At 42.1% G+C, this 23,953-nt stretch overlaps 1 protein-coding gene across 1 annotated transcript in view; it reads left to right on the top strand.

Moving 5' to 3' along the window:
• Positions 1 to 23,953, top strand: part of SIK2 (salt inducible kinase 2) — a gene marked incomplete at its 5' end in the record, with an annotated part of 95,834 nt that overhangs the window by 69,765 nt on the left and 2,116 nt on the right. The window contains 7 exon segments of the mRNA XM_027772871.1: positions 7,292 to 7,456; positions 18,527 to 18,761; positions 19,230 to 19,514; positions 19,908 to 20,071; positions 20,514 to 20,624; positions 22,839 to 22,930; positions 23,647 to 23,927. Coding sequence (XP_027628672.1) covers positions 7,292 to 7,456; positions 18,527 to 18,761; positions 19,230 to 19,514; positions 19,908 to 20,071; positions 20,514 to 20,624; positions 22,839 to 22,930; positions 23,647 to 23,927 — 1,333 coding nt within the window.

Here is a 23,953-nt window from a genome sequence, read left to right on the forward strand (position 1 = left end):
AGATAAGTGCTGTAGAAGAGCTAAGGACAAGGAGAGGAAAAGCACGTCTGAAAGGCATCATGGGAGATGTGGTTTTTAGAACAGATCTTCCCAGGTTAACGAGGGGCCGTAGTGGAAGGCACTGTAGGTGGGCAGAAGGAACAGCATGAGACAATCAGAGACACTCAAGGGGGCATGTGCCAGGCTTGTTCACATCAATCCACTTAAAGTAGAGAGAAATGAAAAAGCTGGAGTAGAAGTGTAAGCTATATTATGAAGAGTTTCAAATGTCAGGGTAAAGGGTTTATAATTCAAGAAGCAATAAAGCAGAAAGTTATATAATTATATCCATGCTTTAAACTAATTAATCTGGTTGCATTGAGGAGGATGGGTTGGGTAAAGATGAAAAGAAATTTGGAGAGTAATTAGATTAGTATAGTAGTGGAGATGAGAAATACTGAAAGTTTAAACTGATATGGTACTGGTGGAAGTAGAAAGGAAGGAGTGAGTATAAGAAACATTTCAGGCCTAGCTGTGCAGGCAGTAGGTGCACTGCTGCATGGTGCTGGAGGTCTTATGGGAAGACTTCAGGCTCGTGTCAGGGCCTTCTTGAACATCCTTTGTGCACCCATGATCCTGGCTGGCTGCAGAGCTGGGGGGAGGATCATGCATAAAAACACTATGAAGGGTACCACTCTCTCCCTATCCCTCCTTCCTTCCCTCTCTTTCTCAGGAAATAAACTCTTTTTTAAAAATTTAACTGTCAGGACTAGCAGATGGCATAATGGTTATGTCATTGGACTCCCATGTAGTCAACCATGGATTAAGACCTGGATCCAGTGGCTTCAAACTCACACCAGGCACTTGAGCGTGGCCCAAAATCCCAAGAGGAGAATGGAGAAGAGATTACCATGTGGCCATCTCCCCTGGGGGGTGATTTCTCTCTTTGTCTCTCTCTGTCTCTCCAGCAAGTGCACACACCCTATAGGAAAAGTCTCTCTCTAAAAAAAAAAAATTAACTCTCTTTATCTTTCAAAATTAATTATTTAATTTAAAAAATGAAGAACCATTTCAGAGGTAGACTGTGCATGAATGTGGCAGTGGTTTGGAGAGGCGGCTCAGCATAGTACTTAAAAGTAAAAATGGGGGCCCAGCAGTTAGCGTAATGGCTATGTTGCTGGACTCCCACGTAGTTGACCGTGGTTCGCGTCCTGGACCCGGTGGCTTAAACTCACACCAGGCACGTGTGCATGCGAGCCCAAGATCCCAAGAGGAGAATGGAGGAGAAGGGATTACGGCGTGGCCATCCCCCCGGGGGATTTCTCGCTTTCTATCTCTCTGTCTCTCTCTGTCTGTCTGGCGAGTGCACGCGCCCTACAGTGAAAATCTCTCAAAAAAAAAAAAAAAAAATGGAAAAAATTCCATTCTGCCATTTCCTGCTGTGTGACATGTAAAAATTTTAAGGTCTTTCTATGCCTTGGTTTCCTAAATATAAAACAGGGATAAATAATAGAATGTTGTGACAACTGAATTAATTAATATTTGTGTAACACTTAGAATAGTGCCTAGAGGTGTTGTTATGTAAAGTAATCAAATGTTGGGGAGGACGAGTCAGTGATTTGGAGATGATGCCATTCTCGAGCCTGGACCTGAGAGAATAGTGGTAGCTTTAACTCATTTGCTCAGGAGGGAGATAAGGCTCTGGATCCCAGGAGAAGCCAGACCCAAAGAGATTCGGGGAATCAATTATGCAGAGCTTGACAAGAGTAGTTTGTTCATATACCCCAATATTAGGACATTCCTATCTGCATTTCTGAGTAATTTATTGGGTTAGCAGAAAAGTCATGATGCATTTTTGCATAGAAAAACATAGGAAAATACGTCATGACTGTTCCAGTAACCCAGTACTTTATTCACAGTGAAATTAAGGACAGAAAAGTTTTGACTTTGTATTTCTTTGACAGAATCACGAAATGTGCAGGATTATAATAAAATTTTGCATTGACTTCTACAGAACATGTAAGAAAAGAAAACCAAGGAAATTAAAATCTTAATTTTAATAGGAAAACTATTTCTTGTTATATGTACTTTATATATAAATTAATGTATTGATAAAAATGTGAAAAAATAATACAGTTTCAGATATTTGGGTTAAAGTGTCTCTGAGCACTTGGAAACTTTCAAAGGTTAATGGTATTGCTTTGAAGACAGAGAGGAAATAAATGAGAATTCATAAATTGGAGTAGTAAGAATGAAATAAATGTACCCCTTCCCTCTTCCAAGTGCCACCATACAAAAGGACAGGAAACAGGAAAGCCCCCCAGTGCTGAGCAGGCGTTCCCTGCTAGGGCTCCTTATTCTTCCTAAACATTTCCACGTGAGGGATAAAGGGTTACAATAACAATCACTCCTGAACATGCGCATGTGTTATTATACACAGTACCCTTTTCTATCCAGATTTTAGCAAATTCTGTGGAATATCTCAAATTATATTTAATTTGGCTTGGCATTCAGATGTACAACATAACTTCTTAGGTTTGATAACTTTTTTTTGTATTACCAAGCACCCCATGAGTTCTTTGCATTTTATATAATCACCCAGTTGTCGTGGAAACTTACCTTCTGTACCTTAAAACATATCCATTCAAATGGAAATATCTAATGCTCAGTCCCAGACTGGCCTGAGTGCTTCCTGGATACTATGCAACTAGACATTGGGGCTGAAGAAAATGCTCCCTTCCCTCAGAGATTTCACATTCTAAGTTTTGGTCTTCAACTTGTGGGGGGAAAAAAATAATAGGTCTATGTTTTATAATATATAAAATGCACCTGAATTTTCTAGTAGAACCTTCTCACTTTAACTCTTCGATGTTCTAATATATTCTTAAAGGAAGTAACAAATCACTGGTTACTTGCTATAGCGAGAAGAAATTGAGGGAACGACATGATCCAATACAAAGATCACATGAGCTATGAGATCCTGCCTGCAGACCTTGGGCTCCTTCAGGCAGGTCAGCATCTCTGAGCTCCTGTGTCCTTAAATATAAAATGAAAGTTCAACCCTTACTTCAGAAGATTGCTGCCAAGACAAAATCAGTTAACCCATACCAGCAGTTCAGATTACCAGATGGGGCCACTTTGACTTCAGAAGTGCCCAAAAAGCAGTCCCTGTCCTTAAGGGGTAATATTATTAGTATACAGACAACATTGAGATTCCCAGCTTCTAGAGTACTTAGAGTTGCTGTGTTATAGCATGCAGGAAAGGTTGTATCTAAGTGACTTCAGACGACTATTTAGAAGAAACATATTTCTCATGAATTCTAACCACTAGTTTTTAACAGTCCCTCCACTCCAAGTTTCCATCAGTTGTAACTGACAAGAATGAAACAGTCATCCCAGTTCTTCAATTACTGATTAGCAATTGCCTTCTCAACTATAGGAAAAGCACTGTGCTCATTTGCTAGAATGTCATAGACTAGGTGGCTTAAACAATAACAATTATTTTCTCACCGTTCTGGAGGCTGGAAATGCAAGCCCAAGGTGCCATCAGGGTTGACTTCTGGTTAGGTTTCTCTTCCTGGCTTGCAGATGGCCGCACATTCACTGTGTCCTCACGTGGCTTTTCTTCTATGGGAATATGGAGAGCGAGCTCTGTCTGGTGTCTCTCGTTCTTATAAGGACACTGGCCCCATTGGATCAGGACCTCACCTTTCTGACCTCATTTAACCTAAATTACTAAAGGCTTTGTCTCCAAATACAGCCACTTTGGAGGTTTCTGTTTCAAGTTAGGAATTTTGGGATGATACAGTTCAGTCCATAGCAAGCAAATGCCTTGGAGAAGTAACAATTTTCCCACAAGAATGAACGTTGTTCTTAATTTAATCATTCTGGAAAGCATAGTCAGAAGACATTCAATACAAGAAAAATATGGTCTAAAAAGTGATCACAATTTTTTTTATGTGATCATTGCTTATTGCTATTCTTGAATAAACTGGTATTCACCTGCTTCCTTGGGATATTAATCAACCATCTGTTTATTATAACACCATATTCTCTAATCAGCTCTGTAGCACTAAGCATGTTGTTTGAATTTTATGTTTTCCTTATTACAGAAAAAACTTCTTTAGTCCCCTCAGTAATATTTATTTTTTTAAAGAGAGATTTTTGCTATAGAGCGTGTGTGCTCACCAGAGAGACAGAAAATGAGAAATCACCACCCAAGGGGGATGGCCACACCACAGTCCCTTCTCCTCCATTCTCCTCTCAGGATTTTGGGCATGCACACACACGCACCTGGCATGAGTTTTAAACCACTGGGTCTGGGACTCGAACCACAGTCAACTATGGGGGAGTCCAGTGACATAACCATTATGCCATCTGCTGGTCCTGTCCCCTCAGAAATTTAAGGATTCTTAAAAGCCTACCATCCTATTTCCTAGAAAGAGACTGTCACACCAAAATGTGTTCCTTTATCCAGTTCCTGATGGTGGTTGTAATTCAGGTCTGATGTAGAAGTTATGAAAGGGGAGACTGGAAAGGAACTGTGAAAAGAAAGGCAATAAGCTTCACATGGTGTGCCACAGCCCAAGGCCAGAGCTAAGAGAGGAGCTGAGAAGGAGCAGCACGTCACGGTTACCATGCTGACATCTCCTTTCTCATGCAGCTTCTCCAGGTGATATTTTTCCTAATAATTTAGACTACTTCCATATAGAAGGAGCAGTCTAATAAATTCAGGAAATAGAAATCAACCTTCAGTTTCATCCTTTGATAGAAAAACTAATGATGGGGGTGGGGTAGGAAGAATATACTAAATGTACTTTATTCAGAGATTTAAATTTCACTTTGTGACATAGTGGCTGGAGAAACTATTTAAATGGCTAATGCTTGAAAGCAAAATTGTTTAACCTCAAATGTGGCACAGGATATAAGCATCAGAATGGTTTGCAATATGTTTTTTGTTGTTTTTACCATCCATGTAATAGCTGTTGTTATTTTATCCTTTATTTCATACAGTACCTATAGCCAGTGATATTAATATTGGAATATAACAAATAAAAAGTATATTCTAAACATATTCAAAGTATATTCAGATATAAGATATGTTTCTAAATTCCCCATCGTTAATAACCAGACACATGAAATTCTTACTGGGAACCATTAGATAACATCTGAGAAAAAGAGCTGCATTAATTTTATGGTCTTAATTCCTATAATCTTATGATCATTTTAGGACTTTAGAAGGAAGGGTAAAGGAGTAATTAACATTACTAAGAACTCTATATGTCCCCTTTTCATAACCTAACTTCACTGTGAAGTAGGTATTATGCTTTGTTTTTTATTTATTTATTTCTTATTTATTTATTTCTTATTTATTTATTTGCTATGGGGCGAGTGTGCTCACCAGAGAGAGACAGAGAGAAAGAGAAAGCAAGAAATCACCCCTCAGAGGGGATGGCCATTCCACAGTCCATTCTCCTCTTGGGCTATTGGCACATGTATGTATATAGTGTGTTTTTCAAGATACCATGTCGAGGACTCAAAACCACTCAGTGATCCATGTGGGAGACAGCTGCCTTAACCGCCATGCCATCTGGCTGGCCACATTATACCCTTTTTTATAGGTAAAGAGAGTAGGATTCAGAGAATCTAGATTACCTGATTAAGGTCACACATTTAGTAAGTCATAGGGCCAAGAATCAAATCCTGGTCTTGGAAGAGGAGAAGTTGGAATCTCATACCATTTTGTCCCTCTTGTTTGAATTTAAGACTCACCATCCTATACCCTTTAAGGTGACTACAGCAGAAAAATACAGGCCATTTATTTGCCTTTTACAATCTAGTAGAGAGGATTGTTCCCTCAGATGTTTTGTAATGTCTATCATGTTCAAAATGCATCTAATTATTCTGCTACTTTTAGAGGGAAGAGGATGAAAGAATCATTCAGTGAATTCATCTTTAACATGAGTCTTTTACCAATTGTCATGAGGGAAGATTCTCTTTCAAATAGTTTTCTTAAACAAGAGTTTGTGGTCCAGCCAACACCATGGTGGTTAAGGTGACTAGATGCCACATGTTCCAAGGCTTGAAAAACATGCCGGGTGCTGGGCATGTGTGCATGCATGCTCAAATTCCAAGAGGAGAAGGAAATAGAGAAAAAGGGATTCTAGCATGATCATCTCCCATAAGGGGGTGTTTTCTCACCTTCCCCCTCTCTATCTCCAGTTAGTACATATGCCCTCTGGCAAAGGAAAAACAAGAAAGGAATGAAGAGTTTGTAATGCTTCTTTGCTTACCATAGTTAAGAAAAACATGAAGAACAGAGTTAAATCCAGCAAGAGCTTTCTGTAGTCAGCTGGTTTCAGGAGCATGACTTGTTCAGCACTACTTTCCCCTTCACCGGGCCAGCGGGGCTCTCCATCTCCTGTCACCTCCAAGTAACTGCTGCTTCTTTTCTTCTTTATACAAACCCTTGCCAAGAAACACAAGAGGACTTAGAAAAGTTTGTGGAAAAATGGAATTAAATTACAAGTTTATTTTGGTGCAAAAAAATTTTTTTGAAATCCACACATAGTTTTTTCATGATATAAATTTCCTGTGAACTTTTTGCAGAGCCCTCAAGTATGAAATACACATACACACATCTCATCCTTTACCTCCCCAAAAAAGAGAAAAGGCAGCAATATAGGATATCCTTCAATGTGCATTATATTGTAGTGGGTCTGTGTATATCTATACTTGATTCAATATTGTACTTTTAGGGACAGGGATTTATTTTTTCCTGCTCTTTTTATCTTTCTAGGTAGTATATGTAAGGAAAAACACGGTATATGTTTGAATCTAAACAAAGACCATTCTTTTATTCCTTACAAAGACTGTCACCTGTGTGAAAATTACACACCTTATTTTGGGACAGGAATGAAATTCGCTCTACCCTGTTTCAGAATAACCAATAGCTGAGACTGCTTCAAATCAATATATACCATATTCTTATTTTATCAGATCTTTTCTAGAGTTTCCAATTAATAACTATGAGAGAGAAGAAAGCACCCTTGACAAGGTCTTGTCATACAGTCTCCTTTTCCTCGCTCTGCAACTCCTCAAGATCCTGGGCTTGCACACATGTACCCAGGGTCCAAACCGTGGTCGGCTATGTGGCTTCCAGCACCACAGTTCAGTTTGCTACTGACTGCCTCCCTAAGCTGGGCTATATTTATCCTATAATTACCCCAGGAAGAATTATTTTATTCTAAGAACCTTGTGTATTTTTAAGGTGTTAATGTTCTCAGACTGTCTGTTCTTACCATATTTACAGGCACAAACTGTGGGCCTCCCAGTGACTGTGCACTCACCAAACATGAGGCTGCTGCGCTCTGCCCTCCTCCCACAGTCATCCAATGTGGAAGCCTATTCATTTCCAACATCCGGCTGCCAGGCGGAAGCAGCGTTTATGGAAGAAGAGTGTGTTGACACTCCAAAGGTACGGATACATTGGAGAGACTCAGAGCTTGCAGTTTGGCTAGAGACTTTAGTTTGGTCCCTGAGTGTTATACTTAGACCTTGTTGAACTTTGTCATTTCCTCACGTCACTCAGGAGTGTTGATTTTGTTAAGAACCTAAGAAGGTGCCCAGGGCTGACCTCTCCTCAATGTTTTTTCACTATGACTGTTACATAATATAGTGTGTCCAACCTTGTATGAACAGCTCAGAAGCCCTCTTCTTTCTCCTTCCTTAGCAAAGTCTTTCTCCAGTCTTTTAGATCCCTCACAAGTGTTGTTTATTTTTTTTAATAGCAAATTATAATTCTAAAAACAAGAAATTAACTATTGTGTTGAATTGGGCTTTGTCTGCATTATTTCTGCCTCGTTTCTCCTGAGGGTACTGCAGCTCCAACATTAACAGGCCACCTTCTGTGGTGAATTGAATAATTTTTTGTCCAGTTTGGACCTGCTTAAAGGAGATAAGTTTACACTGTATACTACACAAAGACAGCTTTTAGGATATGGAAGATGACAGCTTCTGCCATTCAGTGGGTGTTTATTGAACTTCTGGTATGTGCTATGTGTATTTAGCATCAGGTGATATATAGAGGTTCATATTAATGAGTAGTAGAATGTCATAAAATAGCACGTCTTGACGTATGTTCAAAGTAGACTTTTTACTTAGCTATGTGAACTTGGGCAAGGTTCAACTCTTTGAACCTTGTTTTTTCTTGTGTAAAATGGGATTACCAGCTCTTTTAGACTACTGTGTGGACTATTTGAGATAGTAGGTGAGAAGTTTGGAGCAGATGGTAGATATTCAGTATTGGCTTCCTGTCTTTTTGGCTTTTTTAGGTAATAAAAAGATGAGTCAGACATGAACTCTGCATCACAGTCAACTAGACTTTCTCTGGTCTAGTAGAAGAAACATTATACATACTAAAGACAGTGTGCTGGGTGCTAAATACACTCACAAAAGATAAATATGATTGGTCCCTTAAAGAGATATACATCCAAGTGAGATTCAAAGGAGGCAGGGGGAGTTGCTCTGGCTGTTCAATCAAGAAAGGCTTCAGGTTAACTATCGGCTCTAGGAATTAGAAGGTGGGCAATCAAATAAAGGACTAATAACCAGAATACACAGGGAACTCAAGTGGCTTACCTGAAAAAGAATTATTAACCCAATTAAAAGATGGGAAAATGAGCTGAACAAAAAAACTCTAAGGAAGACATATGAACAGCCAAAAAGCATATGAGAAAGCATACTTCATCATAAGGGAGATACAGATTAAAACCACAATGAGGTACTACCTAACCCCTGTCAGAATGACAAAGATAAAAATACAAAAAATGGTAAGTGTTGGTGGCATTGTGGTGAAATGGGAACTCTTCTACACTATTGGTGGGAATGTAAATTGGTCCAGCCACTGTGGGGAATAATATGGAGGTTTCTCAAAGGCCAACAAATAGAACTACCATGTGATCCAGCAGTTCCACTCATGGGTGTCTACACAAAGAACAAGAGAACGCTTAGTTGGAAAAGCACTTGCACATCAATGTTGCAGCAGACGAATGGACTGAACAGATGAATAGTTTGAAAAAGTGTGGCATATATACTATATGGAATACTATTCAGCCATAAAAAAAAAAAAAACAAGATCCTGGCATTTGATAGAAAGTGTTGAATATGGAAGATTTATTGTTGAGTAAAGCAAGCCAGGCTATAAAAGAGATATTGTATGTTTCCACCTAATATTTATGAACTATCTGCACTCTATAGTAAAGATTGAAAGATTGGATAACATAAAAGCAGTGCAAATAGTTATGGACACTGGAAACAGTGTGGAAGGAAGGTGGGAGAGGGGAAGAGTATAGGGAAGGATATCAGAGAGAAAAAATAGTGAGGCAAGACATTTGTGCAACACAGGAATGGTTTATTATCTAAATTGCTGATAATGTGTATGGTATTCTCAACTAGTCTGGTCACAGGTATATGTCATGTTGGGTAAATTGTCTTTACAACCCAAATGATGTATAGTGATCGAATGTTTAAAATAATAATAATAAAATGGATTTTTTTTTAAAAAAAAGGCAGACAGAACAGGAGTGGGTGGAGACAAGGGTGGCATCTTTTTGGTGGATGGAAAAGCTGAATAAAAGCAAACCATTTAAGAAAGCCTAGGTCAGGACCAGCAGCTTAAAACTCACGCCAGGCATGGGTGCGTGCATGCCCAAAATCCCAAGAGGAGACTAGAGGAGAGAGGACTGTGTCATGGCCATCCCTCCGGGGGCGATTTCTCACTTTCTTTCTCTGTCCCTCTCTGTCTCTCCAGTGAGTACATGCACCCTATAGCAAAATCTTTCTTTAGGGGCCGGCAGTTGGTGTGGTGGTTAAGGGTCTGGGTTCCCACATGGCTAACCTTGGCTCGAGTCCCAGACCTGGCTTTCTCACTTGTCTTCTCTCTGTCACTCTCTGCCTCTTGCTCTGTCCCTCTCTGTTCAAATAAATAAATAAATAAATAAATAAAGTTAAATAAAACCATTCTTTTTGTAAAAAAAAAAAAAAAAAAAAATCTCTCTTTAAAAAGTAGCTTAGGGGACCAGCAGTTGGTGTAATGGCTATGTCACTGGACTCCCATGTAGTCAACCATGGTTTGAGTCCCAGATTCGGTGGCTTAAACTCACCTGGCACATGTGCATGCGTGCCTGAGATCCCGAGAGTAGAATGGAGGAAAAGGGATTGTGGTGTGGCCATCCCCTCTGAGGGGTGATTTCTCGCTTTCTGTCTATCTCTTTCTGGCGAGCACATGTGCCTTATAGCAAAAAAAAAAAAATAGCTCTCCAAAAAATTTTTAAAAAGGCAGCTTAGGTCCATCTAGGGCAGAGCAGAGCAATAGTTGAAGTTGTCTGAGGAAAGGGGCATGTGGAGGACAGTTGTATGATAGGAGAATGGATGAGACGGCTTTGAACAGCAAGCCAGAGGATCTAGATTTTTTCTCCAGGCTGGTGCTTTCAAGGTAGGGCTGTGTTTTAGGGTCCGTGGGAACTGGTAACGGAACCATGGGGTAGTAGAACAAGGAACACTCTGACCCATGTTGTGCTTCAGAGAATTAGCCTGATGGCTATTTGGCATGCATTGCAGAGACTGGTGGCAAGGAAATAAAAGATTAACTCATAGCCAGGAGGGAGACAACGAAGGCCTGATCTAGGATAGTGGTCTTGAAACTGGAGAGGAGAGGATGATAGAAACAGGAGGGTGCAGATAAAACTGAGAATATTAGGGTCTAGAGAAAAGTCCAAGCCAACAAGTGTTTTTTTGTTTTTGTTTTTTTAAGAGAGATTTTTGCTGGGGCTGGCAGGTGGCATGGTGGTTAAGGGTGCTGAACTCTCACATGGCCGATCGTGGTTCAAGTCCTGGACCTGGCGGCTTGCTTTCTCACTTTCCCTCTCTCTGTCTCTCTTACTCTATCCCTCTTTGGTCAAATTTAAATAAATAGAGAGAGGTTTTTGTTATAAGATACATGCACTCTCCAGAAAGACAGAGACAGAAATGGTCATGCTGCAGTCCCTTCTCCAGTCTCTTCTTGGGATCTTGGGCACACATGCACTCGCACCTGGCCTGAGTTTTAAGTTGCCGGGTCCTGGACTTGAACTGGAGTCAACTACATAGGAGTCCAGCGACATAAGCATTACGCCACCTGTTGGTCCCCCAACAACAAGATTTTAAGCTAAATCGGGAGAGGGTAGGTGCCATTTTCAAAACGCAGGAAGTAGAGCAGATTCAGAAGTTAAGTCTGAGTTTAGCTAGAACATAGTCAGTAGCTGGCAGCTCCATGCTGGCTGCCCCAAGCAGGTGTTAAGCCGAGTTGCTGACCGCTAGTAGTTAGTGTCCAAGCCCTAGCCCAGGCCCCTGAGGACAAGTCCACTTCCTGTGGACAGTCTGACTTCTCTGCTGGTGGTTGCCTAATATATCAAATAACCTCAGATATTACTACTGCATTCCCACTCAGTAAATTAGGGCAATATAATTCATTTATTTTGAAGATCTAAAACCCTCAAAAAATTTAAATGTGGTCTGCTGTATTAAAAATTAAAATGTTGTCTGTGAGGGCATCAGGCCTGAAACAGATTGGGCACTGTCTGCTATATTATATAGGGCAAGCTATTTTTAAAGTGAGTGATTGTTACCGTAACTAGGAAACAGACAGGAAATGAATGATTTTGTGAAAGATCTAGACAGCAGCTAAATGATGTTTGCATTTGTAGAAAGAGCAGTGCCTCGCTGAAACGGCCACCTACACTGGCAGAGCTCCCCCAGGCACCCAGCAAGGCCATAGACAATCCTCTGGTCCTACTTATGAACCACTTCGTTTATGTCAGCAAAAATGCTTTGTCCCTCATCCTTCTCTACTACTATTAGCTCTTTCTTTGGGGTCCATACATAAATGTACACACAAAAGACTGTCAGGTACACTTTACTTGTTCATATACGTCATATGTATTTACTGTAACACTCACACGTCGTTTTTAAAAGGTACTTCATAGCTGCATGTTGCTAATTCCGTTCCTTCCTGCTCTCAATCAGAGACAGGTATTATACAAAACTGAAGACTCCTTCCCTCCCAGGAGTCTTCAGTTTTCAAAGCTGTTCGTAAAATCTCTTAGAGCCTCTGAATTAAAACTTTGATTTGCAGTTTCTATATAAAAAAAAAAAGTAACACTTTTCTGAGATAGTCACCCAACTTCAGGTAAAGATGTACTTTGAACAGTAACTGAGATCCAGAGGTGATACAGGGACCATTTGTGAGGGCAGATGCATAAACCCTATAGAGTAAACCTTTCTCTTTTGGATGTGTCTTTAGTAATAATGAATTTTTTTTAAGCCACTGGGCGCAGGACTCAAATCACACAGTTAGCCATGCGGGTAACTGTGTCATAACAAATTAGAATTTAAAGTTGAGAAAGTAAAACCAGTCATAATCGTGTGTGAAAAATCCAGAGGGAGATCAAGAAAAAAAATGTATTCATAATCCCACCACCCAAAGATAAGCATTTTGATGTGTTTCCTTAAAGATGGATGGGTAGGTAGGTATAGGGTGGCCCAGTGGGTAGAGTTTAAAAACTATGTCCTATTTTATGTAATATTGTATCTTGCTTTACATAATATGAGTATTTTTCCTATGTTATTAAATGTTCTTGAAAGCATGAGCTTTGTTTTAATTTTGCCAGAGGGTGCATCCCCTTGTCATGGAGAGACAGAGAGAGAGAGAGAAAGCACTCCCTCATGGGGGATGGTCACAGCACAATCCCGTCTCCATTTCTCCTTTCAGGATTTCGGACATGCGTGCACACACACCTGGCATGTTTTTCAAGCAGCCAGATCTGGAACTCAAATCATGCAGTTGGTTACATGGGATTCAACTGCCTTAACCACCACACCATGGGCTGGTCCTGAAAGCATGAGGGTTTTTTTGTTTTGTTTTTGTTTTTGTTTGGGGGGGGTGTTTTTTCTTTTGGAGAGGTTTTTGCTATAGGGTGCATGCACTCGCCAGAAAGACAGGGAGATAGAAAGTGAGAAATCACCCCCTAGGGGGGTTGGCCATGCTGCAATCCCCTCTCTTCCATTCTCCTCTCGGGATCTTGGGTATGCACGCACATGCACCTGGCATGAGTTTAAGCCATCAGGTCTGGGACTCACTGCGGTCGCCTATTTGGGAGTCCAGTGACATAGCCATTACGCCAACCGCTGGTCCCCTGAAAGCATGAGTTTAAACATCTGCCAAATATATTTTATTTGATGTCCCCTTACTTAACTATTCTATTGTTGGATATCAGGCAGTTCAGTATTTTTGCAGCTTTGTATACACTCAAGATGAATATCTTTGTGTCTAAATTTTCAATGATGCCTCTGATTACCTTTTTAGTGTAGATTTCTGAAACTGGTGGTATTTAGTTCTTTGCTTCCTCACCTGATTATTTGTTTAAATTGCCTTTAGATGGTAAGAATGCTTTAAAAGAAAGTATTGTGGGGCCAGTAGGTGACATGGAGGTTAAGGCACTGGATCCCAAATGGCCAACTGCACAATTCGAGTCCCGGACCTGACAGCTTGACTATCACATTGGGTGCATATGCATATGTACCCAAAATCCCAAGAAAAGACTGTAGGAGAAGGAATTGTGGCATGACCATTCCTCCCCAGTGTGTGTGGGGGGATTCTCATTTTCTCTCTCTGGCAAGTACGCATGGGCTATAGCAAAACACTAAAAAACACAAAGAAAGAAAGAAAATGTAGTTTTGTTCTCGTGCTTTTTAAAATTTTAATTTCTAAAAAGCATTCTTTTAAAATTAATTCTTAAGCCCAACCTAGGTAGCATAACCCCTAGTATATTGGATTGCAGTGCTGTAAAGTCACACAGGCGATGACAGGTTAGGATCCTTGGTCAGCCTGAAAACACTGTAGACACATGCACAAGCACCTGAGACTCTGAAGAGCTGGCAGACTGGGGAAAGGGGTTTGCAGTGTGAGGAGATCCTGTTGAGGGTAGAGTCTCTCTCTCCCTTTCTCTCATTTTCTTTTCTTTGGTCTGTGCACATGTGCGGTCAGACCAGCATTCTCTTTGGTCAAGAAATAATATTAGATTATCATAAAAGTCATGATGCATTTTTGCATCAAAAAAATGACGTTTTCAACAACTCAATAGATAAAACTGTATTGTGGGGGCACCAACAGGTGGCATGGTGGTTAAGGCGCTGGACACTCCCACATAGCCAACCACAGTTGGAGTCCTGGACCTGATGTCTTGCTTTCTCTTTCTCTCTCTCTGCATCTCTCTCTGGTCAAATTTTTAAAATGAATGAATAAAATAAAATAAAATAATTCTTAAAAAATAAAAAACTGTATTGTGTACCTAATGCTGATACTCTCAAACAACTTTTCTCCCATTTTAAAAATGAAAGAAATTGAGCTTGGGCCAGTAGGTGGTGTCGTGTTTAAGGCACTGGATCCCACATAGCTGACTCCATGGTTCAAGTTCTGGACCTGACAACTTGGAAAACATGCCAAGCATGTGCATGTGCATGCCCCAAACCCCCAGAGAATGGAGAAGGGATTGCAGTGTGACCATCCCCCCCCTGGAGAGTGACTTATCACAGCCCCTCTGTTTGTCTCTCTCCTGTGAATACACACACCCTAAGACAAAAATCTTTTTAAAAAGAAAGAAAGAAGGAAATTGACGATAGTTCAGAGTCAGTGATAGAGCTGAACTATGAGCCTACAGCACTGCCTCAATATATGCCAAACTTGTCAGGCATTTAGGATACAAATTAAATAAGGCATATTCCCTGCTTCCAAACTCATGGGCTGGTATTGTGCTTTGGTCTGCTATGTTAATCTGCTCAGTTTCCATAACAAAATTGTACAGGTTGGCTAGCTAAAACAACAGAATTTTCTCACATTTCTGGAGACTGGGAAGTCCGAAAGCAAGGTTCTGGCTGATTCAGTTTCTGGTAAAGGTGGTGAGGGTCCCCTTCCTGGTTTGCACACAGTCACTTTCTGTGTTTTATGTCCTCACATAGCCTTTCCTCTGTGTCTAGGATATGGTGGATAGTAAGCTCTCTGGTATCCCCTCTCTAAGGACACTATTCCTGTTGGATCAGGACCCCACTCTCTTAGAGCCTCATCTCCAGATACAGTCACGTTGGGAGTCTGATTTCACCACATGAATTTGGAGGGACAAACATTCAATCCATAGCAGCCTGCCAGTCTTTTGTGCTAAAATCTTATAGGTAGTGTGGGCTCAGGGGTTTTTTTTAGTTAGCAGTGGGGTCTCAAAGTTTGCCTCCTCAATGTATTTCACCTTATGCATATGAGATCTCTTAGTAGTGATCAGTTGAGCTTTAAGAAAAAGACAGTAACAATGTACTGGTAAATGTACTTTCTTTTTTTTTTTTTTTTATAAAGTTTTTGCCACAGGGCATGTTGTACTGGCCTGAGAGAAACAGTGAGAGGGAAGAAAGAGAGAAATCACCCCCACATAATCCATTCTCCTCCATTTTCCTCCTGGGATTTTGGGTGTGCATGCACAATCACCCAGCATAATTTTTAAGCTGCTGGGTCTGGGACTCAAACTGCGGTTGGCCATGTGAGAGTCCAGCACTGTAACCACTCCACCTACCTGTTGGCCCTGGAAAAACGTATATTTTACCCATGTTAAATTTTGAAGCTTGGCGGTTTATAGTTAACCTAGATTGTTTACTAGAGCACAAGTTCTTATCTCTAGTAACTTTAGTCACCTAAGTAGATCAGCCCAGTATTTCAGTCACAGAATCCTGGAGCTGCATCTGGGTTCTTATTCTATCAAGTCTGATAGTAATTTGGCAGGGAAGGATAGCGTGATGAACAGCTGTCTCAGAAAACCTGTACTTAATGGTTAAAGGTGTTCACACCCATTAACTATGAGTGACACCTGCACTGCTTTTTATAATCATTATCACAAATCAGATCATTGTTTTCTAGCTGTCCCAGAACAAAATTTAATTCAGCAAACATTTCTTAATAAAGTACAAAATTGCTCTTATAGTCTAGATAATGAGATAAATTTATAGCCTTTATAAATTTATGAATTTGGGGGCCTTCAGGATATTTTGAGTGACTTGGGAAAAGGTAACTTTATGGTGGAAAAAAACCACTTATATAGCTTTTATTTCAAGAAATGTTGGTAGTATTTTGGCAGAGGCTGTGTGAGGGTACTCAGCAGATAACATTCTCTGTTGCTTTAGTAATCTTCGACTAGTCTTAGAAGGTCATGAGTAGACAGTGAAGGAACCAAAGAGGTGAATGTAAGCTCTCAAAAAGCCATTCTTTCCTTATACAAAAACTATTGACTATAAACAAACAAACAAAAAATTATCTGGGGAAGAGCCATGAGCGAGTACAAGGTGCTGGACAGATTCTAGAACTTTTCTTTCCTGGTGCCATGACAAAGATTGGTTGTAGACCAGGAAGAAGTATTTGCCACCCTTCCTTGCCACCCTCATCACTTTAAACCTCTGGAGTGGTTAGCCACCTTACCCAAGTAATAGCTTTGGCCCCAGAAGAGTGTGCATGGAATCTCCATCCCCTCCCCCAAGCAAAGAAAGATCCGAGTCACCCAAGGACCTTCAGATTAATTGTCATAAGAGAGGAAAGTGAGGAAAGTTTCCTGCGGAACCAGCAGTTAGCGTAATGGCTATGGCGCTGGACTCCCACGTAGTCGAGCATGGTTCGCGTCCCGGACCCAGTGGCTTAAACCTCATGCCGGGCGCGTGTCCGTGCATGCCCAAGATCCCGAGAGGAGAATGGCAGAGAAGGGATTGCAGCGTGGCCATCCCCTCTGGGGGGTGCTTTCTCGCTTTCTGTCTCGCTGTCTCTGTCTGGCAAACGCACGCGCCCTATAGCAAAAACCTCTCAAAAAAAAAAAAAAAGAGAGGGAGAGGAAAGTTTCCTTTGTCTGGCACAGGGATGGCTCATGGAGAAGGGATTGCAGCGTGGCCATCCCCTCTGGGGGGTGCTTTCTCGCTTTCTGTCTCGCTGTCTCTGTCTGGCAAACGCACGCGCCCTATAGCAAAAACCTCTCAAAAAAAAAAAAAAAGAGAGGGAGAGGAAAGTTTCCTTTGTCTGGCACAGGGATGGCTCATGGAGAAGGGATTGCAGCGTGGCCATCCCCTCTGGGGGGTGCTTTCTCGCTTTCTGTCTCGCTGTCTCTGTCTGGCAAACGCACGCGCCCTATAGCAAAAACCTCTCAAAAAAAAAAAAAAAGAGAGGGAGAGGAAAGTTTCCTTTGTCTGGCACAGGGATGGCTCATGGAGAAGGGATTGCAGCGTGGCCATCCCCTCTGGGGGGTGCTTTCTCGCTTTCTGTCTCGCTGTCTCTGTCTGGCAAACGCACGCGCCCTATAGCAAAAACCTCTCAAAAAAAAAAAAAAAAAAAGAGAGAGAGAGGAAAGTTTCCTTTGTCTGGCACAGGGATGGCTCACATCACCTCTCAACATACATGAGCTTCTCCTGCTTCCAGAGGAAACAATAGCACTACCCAGCTACTGGAGGTGAAAGTCCTGCTCAGAACTTAGCGTCTTGACTGGCTGTTCCTGAGCAGCTATTCATAGGAGAAAACGGATTGACACGGGGGAATAGTTAAGGTAATGAGGTAAATAATTGCCTTCTCACTGGGGCTTTTACCGGCCAGAGAACTTAACCACAATTCCCCTTTGTGTGCTGTTTCTGCTGCCATTAGGTGGTTAGCTTGGCAACAGCGCAGGAGGGTGGAGAGCTCCCTCAGGAGCTGAGCTGTGCCAGTTCAGCCCTGGGGGATAGGAACTGTAGATCTGGTAAGGATTGCTGGAGGAGAGAGGAGCATTGGGGCTCGTTAACCTCTGTTGGAATTTGGGGCCTGTGAGTCATTTGTTATTCTATAATGGAAGCCTTTGGCTGTTTGCCATTTGCATTTTGTTTCAATCCTTTTTTGTGTTATCAGTCTGCGTTAAAGAATTCTTACTTTCCATTCCTGAGGCACATAGAACCAATTAAAGACTAAATCAAATGAGCTTAGATTATAAACAGAGAAGGAGGTCTAGAACCTTACAGTATGTTTTGTGGTTGGAAATTAGAAGAATATTAATGAGTATTCTTCCTTTTTAGCTATGAGGCCACATAGGTTTAAAAAAAATCTCATCCTTCCTTTGTTTCTCGTATTAAAAAGTAATAATAATAACTGGTAGGCCTCAAGCTATTAGACCCCTGTTCAACTGGAAACCACTAAAAAAATTGTTTATTGTAATAATGATGACTCAGAGAAACCTGGGCAGCATTGCCAATTTGGATAATAGGTTTCTGTCTCTGAGTGCTGCAGTCACTGGCCTTAACTTCTAATCCATGGGTTGTCACTAGCGACAAATAATTTACTTAGGTGTAGTACACTAGTGAATTTCTCATATTTCATTTAATTGCTAGTTTACCATTTTCCTTTGTGGATTTTCCCAGTGTCTGAGCAGAGCATCAGCTGACAGTTCCCTCTCCCACCTCTGACATTTAGGTGAATGGCTGTCTGCTGGACCCTGTGCCGCCCGTCCTGGTGAGGAAGGGATGCCAGTCACTGCCCAGTAACATGATGGAGACATCTATTGACGAAGGGCTGGAGACAGAGGGAGAGGGAGAGGCTGAGGAAGACCCCCGACAAGCCTTTGAAGCATTTCAGTCTACGCGCAGTGGGCAGAGACGGCACACACTGTCAGAAGTGACCAATCAGCTGGTCATGGTTCCTGGGACAGGTATGACATGGAAGCAGAACCAGGCTCAGTCCTCACTGCACTATCTCGTACTTCAGCCACCTCGAAGCAATAATGACACCTGCCAATTTCCAGAATTCGGTCTGGATCATATGCCTTTATGGGACAGATTCAGCTGGCTGTAGATTTAGGCTTGCACAGCAGGTAACAAAGATTAAAATGAGACGTCTCTGGGTTGGTTCCCTGAACTCCCAGGACTGCTCTGAGTGTTGTGTGACTCATCAGGGACTCTGGCACCTGGGGCAGAGTCCAGGTGCACTCCAGGTGCAGCTTCTGGAGTGTTTTCTCCACTAAATTTGAAGATGATTAAATTGACCTGTAAAGGTTTGAAGAGATATTTTGGTTGGAGATAGAGAACTTGGTAATTGTCAAAACTCAACATGGTACGTGTCTTATGTTCAAAGAAGATGCTATTGCTGTTGGTTATATCTGTTTTATTTTCTCTTCAAGGGAAAATTTTCTCCATGAGTGACAACCCCTCCCTTGACAGTGTGGACTCTGAGTATGATATGGGGTCTGTTCAGAGAGACCTGAACTTTTTGGAGGACAACCCTTCTCTCAAGGACATCATGTTAGCCAATCAGCCTTCACCCCGCATGACATCTCCCTTCATAAGCCTGAGACCTGCCAACCCAGCCATGCAGGCTCTGAGTTCCCAGAAACGAGAGGCCCATAACAGGTCACCAGTGAGCTTCAGAGAAGGCCGCAGGGCATCGGATACCTCCCTCACTCAAGGTGACTGCTTTGTTTTCAAGCTTTTAACATTTTTATGTCAGGTCTGGCCTTCTAGCTTAGCAGTTAGGGGAGCTGGATCTCACATGGCCAACTGCAGTTTAAATCCTTGCCCAGTATCTTGAAAAACATGCATGTCTAAGATGTGTGTGTGCACCTGAATTCTGACAGGATGGAGAAATGGAAGACAAAGGATTGCAGTGAGACACACCATTGGGAGGGTTCTTTTTCTCTCTTGTAAGCCCATGTACCTTCTAGCAGTGGGGGGGAGGGGGGAGTAGAGAAAATTTCTTTATAGGAATTGAAAGGGGTTTATTGCTGTATAGTTGTATATATTGCTGTGTAGGAAGGCCTTATCTTTTATTCAATCTGTTTGGTCTTTGTGCTTTCTTTCAGGGATTGTAGCATTTAGACAACATCTTCAGAATCTGGCTAGAACCAAAGGCATTCTTGAGTTAAACAAAGTGCAGTTGCTGTATGAACAGATGGGATCAGAAGCAGACCCTCACCTGGCATCAGCTGCTCCTCAACTCCAAGACCTTACTAGCAGTTGCCCCCAGGTGGGTTCTTTGGGTCTTTTCCAGAATGGCCCTGTGAGTATGAGGTGTGAGTTTCTCCCAAAGGTGTGTCATTTTCATTTAGAGGATTTCCTCCAGTATTGGAGCACACAGGTTCTTTATCCAGTGTTTTCTCTTGAGCCTATTTTCAGTGCTTCAAGGATATGATAGTATTTGAGGCCCACGTGAATGTGATGGCATCCTGGTGACACCAAGAACCTTTGCTATAGTATGGACTAGAAGTAATTGTGAATAACAGATAATGCATGTATACATCTTCTACAAAGTAGTTAACCCTCAGCCTACTTGTTATGCAAAAAGCTTCCAGTGTTATGTCTTCTAGAGCTGGAATTCCTCTAGGACAATTGCAAAGCTACTTATACTAAGAATTGAGACATTTTTCCTTGTGGAGAATTGAAAATTGTTTTCACCTCTTGCTCCTCAGGAGGAAGTTTCTCAGCAGCAAGAGAGTGTCTCCACTCTCCCTACCAGCGTGCATCCTCAACTCTCCCAGCGGCAAAGCCTGGAAACCCAGTACCTGCAGCATAGACTCCAGGTGGGGTCCATCTCTTTGCTAGTCCATCTCTCTTTGTTCATCTAGAGTCTGCCTTTCTACAAAGCAGAAACCTGCTTTTCTTGGTGTTTGTTTAATAGGATAACAGCTTTATTCTGATAGGCAGATAAGTTTGACTTTGCACTTGTAGTTTCTAGAAACATGTTTAGACGTAACCTTATACTCTTATGTGGCAGCAGGAAAGGGAGACCTGTTTTTGTTTTTGTTTTTGTTTTTTTAATTTTCTTTCCTTTTTTCCCCCAAGATTTAATCTTTGTGTATTATTATTAATTTGCTATAGGACATTTGCACTCACCAGAGAGAAAATGAGAAAGCAAGCCACCAGGTTGGGGGAACTTGAACTCCTGAACAGCCTGTGAGAATCTGGTGCCTTCAGTGTACATGCCACCTGTTGGCCCTATTTCTGATTTTCTCTCTCTCCTTCCTTTTTTTTTTTTTTTAAGTGAGAAGTTTTTTTGTTGTGTTTTCTTTTGTTTGTTTGTTTTTTACTTTATAAGGTGCATGTGCTCGCCAGAGAGACAGAGACAGAAAGCGAGAAATCAATCCCCAAGGGGGAACGGCCACGCCACAGTCCCTTCTCCTCCAGTTTCCTCTCAGGATTTTGGACACTCATGCGCAAGTGCCCAGCATGAGTTTTTAGCTGCTGAATCCGTGACACAAACCGTGGTTGACCATGTGGGAGTCCAGTGACATAACCATTAAGCCATCTGCTAGTCCTGCTAGTTTTCTCTTAATGAATAATAAATAAAAATTTCAAGTCCAAAAAGTATCAATATGGGATCTCTGTATCAGTGCATGAAATCTTTAAAAAATGATAATATGACATAGATTCCATAGAAGTCAGATGGTGCTGCCATGATAACACAACTGGATCCACATGGGAAAGGTCCTAGGTTCATGTTCCAGAACCTCCCTGAGTAGCTTGAGCATGCCAGTAATCCAGGCTGGTTGAGAATGGGGGTGGATCATGGTGTGAGACTCTCTTGGGCGTGCCTATCCCTCCCTCCCACTCTTTCTCTCTGGAGAAATAAATAATACATACATAAGTAATTTTCTAGAAAGAATTAGGCCAGTCCTATAACCTAGGGGTTAAAGGAGCCAGATCCTAGATGGTTGGCCACAGTTCAAATCCCAGCGCTAGCAGCATGAAAAACATGCCAGGCACGTGTGCATGCATGCAAATGCGTAATCCATACTGGATGAAGAAATGGAGGAGACAGGATTGTGGCAAATGCCCCATTGAGAGGTGATCTTTCCTTTGCTCAGTGTCACCATCTCTCTCTGATGAGTACACAGGTGTTCTAGGAATTAATTTTTTAAAAATGAATCATTTATTCAGCTGAGGCCTTTGATACTGAGATTTAACTCTATTTTTCTCCTGTTTCTTTTTGGGGGCAGGCTTGTTTTTAACACTTTTTCTTTATTCATGATAAAATATGTGTGCATGAGAGAGAGAGAGAAAGAAAGAGAGATCACCACCCTCCATTAGGTCTGGTTCCTTTCCTCTAGTCTTCTAGTCTGTCAGATCTTGGACATCCACACACATCCCTGGGTGTTTCAGGCAGACTGGGCCTGGGATTCAGATCATGATCACCAGGTGGAGTGCAGCTTCTCTCCAAGGTGAGGGCATCACCACTGTGCCACAGAGCCACCCCCTTATTGTTTTTTTTGTTAGTTGTGTTTTGGAGAGGGGTTTTTTTTTGGGGGGGGGTTGGGTTTTTGCTATAGGGCACATGCACTTGCCAGAAAAACAGAGACAGAGAGACAGAAAGCGAGAAATCACACAGTGCAATCCCTTCTCCTCCATTCTCTTCTCAGGATCTTAGGCACATACACACGCACCCAGCATGAGTGTAAGCCACCGGGCCCAGGACTCGAATCACAATCAACTACATGTGAGTCCAGCAACATAGCCATTACAATGCCAACTGCTGGTCCTCTTCATTGTTTTTTTATTTTCCATGAAACTCACAGTGGTAGAGGATTTGGAGAATTGGAAAACTGTAGTAGGTTAGACTGCAAGGGCCAAGCCTGCTGACTCGCTGCAGGGTCTTAGTGAGCAAGTGTCATTCCCTTCACCCTTTATAGATCCTGGAAGACACTCTTGGATTCATCCTCCAGGCAGAAGCAGTCTGAAGACAGCATCCGAAAGTACCAGTGTATTGTCATGTTTGTGTTGTTTTTCTGCTCTTTCAGAAGCCTAGCCTTCTGTCAAAGGCCCAGAATACCTGTCAGCTTTACTGTAAAGAACCTCCACGGAGCCTTGAACAGCAGCTGCAGGAACATAGGTGAGAGAGGGGGGGTCTTTGGTCCAGGAGGCCGCTTCCTCTGTGGAGGCCTTTAGAACACTGGGTGTGCTATCCTTCCCACTCGTGTCTGTCCCACCTAGGAAAACAGGTGTTGGCACATGTGTCATGGTCTTTTCAGGCAGGTTTGTTGATAATGATGCTCCAGTGTCTATGGAGGATGGTGGAGGATGGGCCTGTTAGGCAAAGGGAACCTGAACATGTGCTTTGTTTTTCTTTTCTTCTAGCAGTTTCCCTTTGGGATATGCCTAGACTTAAACTTTGAGAACCAGTGGCCTAAATCAGTTTAAGCAGGTTAGGCTGCAGAGGAAGCTGGAGTCCTCCCTGGCCCTAATTTGTGGCCCTAGGCTTCTCTTGTAGTCACAGTTTAGCCAAGGTTGAATTACTTTTTCTTCAAGCTGCAGACACCTGAACAAGCCAAGGCATTGTTTCCCCTTCTCACCACTTGGGATGAGAAATCTGCCCCTTGCTTTATAGAAAGGAAACTTGCATCTTAGAGAAAATGCACTCATGTTCACCTTACCGCTGATGGATCAGTCAGAACAGGGGCAAATGACAAGATTAGGCCACTTTGTTTTTCCTGGCCCAGGAAAAGGGGGAAATGGGGACTGAAGCTGGTGACTGGTAAGTAGATTTATACTAAAATCACCATCACTTGAGAAGATTTCAGATTCTTTTCTTTGGTATTGCCAATTTAGGCTCCAACAGAAGCGGCTCTTCCTCCAGAAGCAATCTCAGCTGCAGGCATATTTTAATCAGATGCAGATAGCAGAGAGCTCCTACCCACAGCCGAGTCAGCAGCTGCCCCTTCCCTGCCAAGAGACGCCACCACCATCACAGCAACCCTCACCCTTCAGCCTGACCCAGCCCTTGAGCCCTGTTCTGGAGCCTGCTACTGAGCAAATGCAGTACAGCCCTTTCCTCAGCCAGTACCAGGAGATGCAGCTGCAATCCCTGCCCTCCACGCCTGTCCCCCGGGCTCCAGCACAGTTGCAGCCACAGCCC

The sequence above is a fragment of the Tupaia chinensis genome, unplaced genomic scaffold (assembly GCF_000334495.1).
Source record: "Tupaia chinensis unplaced genomic scaffold, TupChi_1.0 Scaffold000311_2, whole genome shotgun sequence".
NCBI lineage: Eukaryota > Metazoa > Chordata > Mammalia > Scandentia > Tupaiidae > Tupaia > Tupaia belangeri.